We start from the raw sequence: 4,856 nt of genomic DNA on the forward strand, positions 1-4,856 counted from the left end.
GTTGAGTTGGATTTTCATGCTAACTAAAGGCAAAATTGAGACATATTTTTACATTAAAGTCAGGTTATTTTTTATTTTGCACACAATTATATTTACACTACTATTAGTAAAAATCTAACAGTGTTAGATAATATGTCATTATAAGTAATTTCATCATAAGTCAATACATATTTATTACGAAATGAGCAGATATGTTTAAAGTACAATAGTCTTAAAATATGTTTACTTTTTACTAGACAGAAGAAAATGATATTAACTTTGTATTGCAAATCCAAAAAATAAATTCAAATTAACTGTCAGACCGAGCACATAAAAAATGGTGTGCGATTGTAAAACTTTTATGACAGTCGACGACACCCAATAATTGAATTATTCATGACTCTTACCACAATCCTTCATGGGTGAATTCAGCAATGGACGATTAATAATAAATATTGGCAAAAATCGAAGCCCCCGCTTGTTTAGGCCTTATGGGACAGTTAGGGGGGGAGGGCGGGGTGGTCTGCCCTGCCGGGGCTTGTCTCAAGTGAGACAGCCCCGCCCATTTGTACGCCTCTGCTTCTGCACCTGCTTTACCTTGCCTGCCACTTTGAGCGCAAAGCAGCCAGCAGCTTCCTTACCTGCCCGCACTGCGGCTTATACGCCTCTTAAATCTCCCCCCCACGAAGCCAGGGAGGCATCAAGAACCGCAATGAGCAGCAGGAGTGCAAAAAAGAGCGAGTGAGCGAGCGAGCAAGAGCGAGAGAGACAGCAAGACAAGAAGCGTGTATTTGCAGCGCCGTGCGCGTCCGTCCACAGGAGAGAAAGAAAGCCTTGCACGCCACGAACATGGACTAAAGTGATCCAGGCCAAAAGTGTGCTCCTCAGTGAACTTCGCCATGGCTGCTTCTGCCGTTGCCCCCGCTGCTGCTTCTCTGGGGGAAGTTGCTGGCGTCCTGCACGGGATCGAAGGGATCGCACACGTCGGATCCCATTTTCTGCTGACCCCGATCGTGGACAGCCCTGCTGCGACCCTGCTGGGGGAACAACTCCTACCCGGGGATAGACTGTCGCGCAGCTCGGCCGCGGATTTAGCGCACCTCAAGGGGATCCTAAGGAGGAGACAGTTGTACTGCAGGACGGGTTTCCACCTGGAGATACTTCCGGATGGCTCCGTGCAAGGGACCAGAAAGGACCACAGTCGTTTCGGTATATACAATAACTATACCAAAGCACTGACCTTAAATAGATGCTTGCAGAGAAATTATGTATGTAGGGGCTAGTGGAAAATAGGGGGGTGGGGTCAGGCTGTCAATAAATCTTAAGCAGGTTTTATTTTTGGAGAAATTTGATTTTTATTCATTCCAAAATTGCATTTTTTTTAGCACCTCAAGATTTTTCTCTACAATTTACACACTATATTGTTACAGACATGTTTAGTCTTTGCCTGATAAGGAACCTACCATGCTGGTTTCAGACCAGCAAGACCAGTAGCATTGCACAACTATTAATCCAAAAGAACATTTCTGAATCTTTTTTTAATGTACTGATCTTGCTGGCATGTTCTAGATTTGTTAGCTAAATTTTCAAATATTACACATTACACTCATGCATTTTTCTTTCCTATTTCATTGTGTGTCGATACTTAAACTTTTTTAATTAAGAAAAAAAGAGTTTTTGCTTTATTTATTTATTTATTTATTAAAATAAACAGAGATTGCACTGTATACAATTTGGAAATGATAGTGGGGAAAAGTCATATCAGCTGCATATTTAGCACCCAAATATTAGATAAAACAGCTGACAGACATACCTCAACAAAATGTTTTCCCCAGTCTTATTTCACAGTTGTCAAGTAGTATGAAACACAGCTAAAGTACTCTTATAGTGACTGTCATGTGTGTTGTGTATTACATTTGCAGGTATTTTGGAATTCATTAGTCTGGCTGTTGGCCTAATAAGCATCCGAGGAGTTGACAGTGGTCTCTATCTGGGAATGAATGACAAAGGAGAGCTGTTTGGCTCGGTAAGTACCCTGCTACCCTTGATCTATAGATAAATAATGAAGTCTCATTGCCTAATCACAAAATGCACAATGTGTTTTTGCACTGCAACATGATCATTCACTCCCGATCAATTGAAATGGCTATCGATGGTAGCCAATCTGTTAAGCGCAGACAGACATTAAAGAAAGTAATCATGTTGAAATGTAATCTGATAGTAGCACATCTTACGTCCTTGCATTTGAAGGTTTTCTGTTTTCTAAATATTATTGAAAAAAAGGTGTCCTTTTTTTCTTTCTAGGAGAAACTGACAGCTGAATGCGTGTTTAGGGAGCAGTTTGAGGAGAACTGGTACAACACATACTCGTCTAACCTCTACAAACACGGAGACAAAGGGACACGTTACTTTGTGGCTTTGAACAGAGACGGGACACCGAGGGATGGGACCAAATCCAGGCGGCATCAGAAATTCACACACTTCTTACCCAGGCCCGTTGACCCCGATCGCGTGCCAGAGTTATACAGGGACATCTTGGGCCACAGCTGAGACCCGCCAAGGTCCGGTCCGGAGCGCGAATAGCTGCTGCCGCCCTGGCGCGCACGCCACCGATAGGGATGGACGCAGGAGGTGCAGGCTGGAGGACAGCGGGCCAACAGGCAGGGATAAAGGCACCGGGGCCCCTTCTAGGAATGCACGGGCATCTCTCAGCAGCCACAGACAGGCGAGACTGTCTGACTCTGTCAGTCTGCACGCTCAGCATGAGGGGTCATTTTGTTCTCGTGGACGGAAGAACCTCAAAGTACCTGCCAGGAAAAGGAGACCGAGCGGAAAAGGGCTTCTCCTACGACGGCAGTAAGGGGAAACGTGTTTATTTGCGTGCTTTGGTCTGTTCTGGAGTACTTTGAAGGAAAACAGTGACTTTTTGGAGAGGAAAAAAAGAAAAAGAGCTAGAGCATACCGGTTTATTTATTCCTTTTAGATACATATATTTATGCTATATATTTATTTATTTCAGAATTTATTTTTACATTTAGATACTTGCAATATAGAGAAACTCCTAGAAACTGTATGAATTATGTAAAGGCTAAAACACTGTACTATAATTGTCTTTTATCCTGAGAAAAGCTCCACAATGCTGTAGCACGAATAAGAACATGATCAATATTCATGACCTTTGTAATGGACCCTCCCATATTCCCAATGCATTTTACGACAACTCTCAATCAAATTTTAAAGAGCTCGGCACGCTTTCAGACAAATCCGTGTGTCTACAGCAAGATTTCTCACTAATTATTCATGTCCAACAATAGATAAGAATGTGATCATTCCAAGTTTCACTTTGAGATTCACCGCAAGCTTCCTGTCTATCCATTGTTAATTTCTACGGGGTGCACTTGACTGGGTTGCCTTTATCGTCCACAGTTTCAACATATAAACCTGCTTACAAGATCAATGTTGTGTTTCTTCATGGGCTCCATCATGCTTACGAGCAGCTCGTATAGAGCCAATGCGCACATAAAAACCTCAAAGTCCACAATGAGCCAAATGGGCCAATTACAACGGTGACCTCGAGATCAGCCCTGACGAGTACGTGGCTGAATAAAAATGGAGGTCAGAGTGATAAAGATTAAGTAGCCTGTGCTGCCATCTTATTTAAAGAGTGTGTTGGGTCATCCTAAACAATCATTAGGAAAACATTCACTAATAAATCACTTGCATAATCTAATGAGTTCCAACACAAGATCCGTATCAAAAACCTTGCATTTAACATAATAATAATTTCTGTTCTTAACATATTCTTGGTATGATTGAAAATGTTGGAAAATTGTTTGTTTAAAGCAGGGGTGTCAGACTCGGGTTGGTTCGCGGGCCGCGTTAACGTCAAATCAATTTCATGTGGGCCGGACCATTTTAGATATAATATTTAGAATTTTTTAAATAAATGGATTAAAAGCCCTGCATATTCAGTTTTTTATAGATCTAAAACAATGTTTATTTTAGCTTTTTATATATGTTTTTAGATTTTACATAATGATTTTTGAACTAAAAACACAAAAGATTGATTAAAAAATTACAATTATTGATTTTAAAAGGGAAAAATCAGGATATTTAATATACATCTATACTCTTCATTTTAATTTGATCCTAAAACAGAAAGTTGGCACTCATGATTTACTTTCCCGGGCCACACAAAATGATGCGGCGGGCCAGATTTGGCCCCCGGGCCGCCACTTTGACACATGTGATTTAAAGTGATTGTGACTTTCACTCTGAATTCATGTAAATCTTTTTGCCGAAAAGTGGACATCAAGAAGACTGCATTACAATTGCTCATCACGTCTATCATCTTCATAATTGTCTTATCATTTAAATAAAAGAACTCATTCAATAGGAGTGTAATGTTACAATGATCTCAATAAGATATTGAATGGTTATGCTCATTCGAATCAAAACTGATATGAAACGCCAAACAACCGTGAAGGGCAAATTATGGACACCAGGTGGGGTATAACCTGATTTTAAATTGCCAGCTAAATCCAAATCAATCAAATCAAATCAAAAGTCTTTATTGCCATCATACACAACTGTGTAAAATGAAATTGGTGGTGCTACTCCACAAAGTGTGTTTTCCCAGTAAAAAAAATACATTAATTAGTATTTTTGTTTTGTTCATATTGAAATCTAACAGATTGTGTGAAACATGTTCACAATATCGTATTGAATCAATTGAAGGCTCTTGAATCGAAGCAAATCAGAGGAAATATTGGCAAATATCGTAGCAACCATTGACCCTTTGAGGAGAAGTCGGATGGAAAATGAATGCATGAATTATAGCATCATAACATTGGTGATTTATACTCATATCATTCACT

At 40.2% G+C, this 4,856-nt stretch overlaps 1 protein-coding gene across 1 annotated transcript; it reads left to right on the forward strand.

Annotated features, from left to right (window-relative positions):
* Window positions 1–553: 553 nt before the first annotated feature.
* Window positions 554–3,414, forward strand: LOC144082510 (fibroblast growth factor 20-like). The gene is made up of 3 exons (XM_077609732.1): window positions 554–1,188; window positions 1,902–2,005; window positions 2,284–3,414. Exons 1-3 carry the CDS (start codon window positions 879–881, stop codon window positions 2,527–2,529), a joined length of 660 nt encoding a protein of 219 aa, XP_077465858.1. The 5' UTR covers window positions 554–878; the 3' UTR covers window positions 2,530–3,414.
* Window positions 3,415–4,856: the final 1,442 nt, after the last annotated feature.

This window comes from Stigmatopora argus, chromosome 9, assembly GCF_051989625.1.
Source record: "Stigmatopora argus isolate UIUO_Sarg chromosome 9, RoL_Sarg_1.0, whole genome shotgun sequence".
Lineage (NCBI taxonomy): Eukaryota > Metazoa > Chordata > Actinopteri > Syngnathiformes > Syngnathidae > Stigmatopora > Stigmatopora argus.

Bases quoted from the DNA above. Each gene is read 5' to 3' on its own strand.
- LOC144082510 (XM_077609732.1), top strand. From the start codon at position 879: ATGGCTGCTTCTGCCGTTGCCCCCGCTGCTGCTTCTCTGGGGGAAGTT. The intron at 1,189-1,901 runs GTATATACAATA...TTACATTTGCAG, and splicing joins AAAGGACCACAGTCGTTTCG to GTATTTTGGAATTCATTAGT. The intron at 2,006-2,283 runs GTAAGTACCCTG...TTTTCTTTCTAG, and splicing joins AAGGAGAGCTGTTTGGCTCG to GAGAAACTGACAGCTGAATG.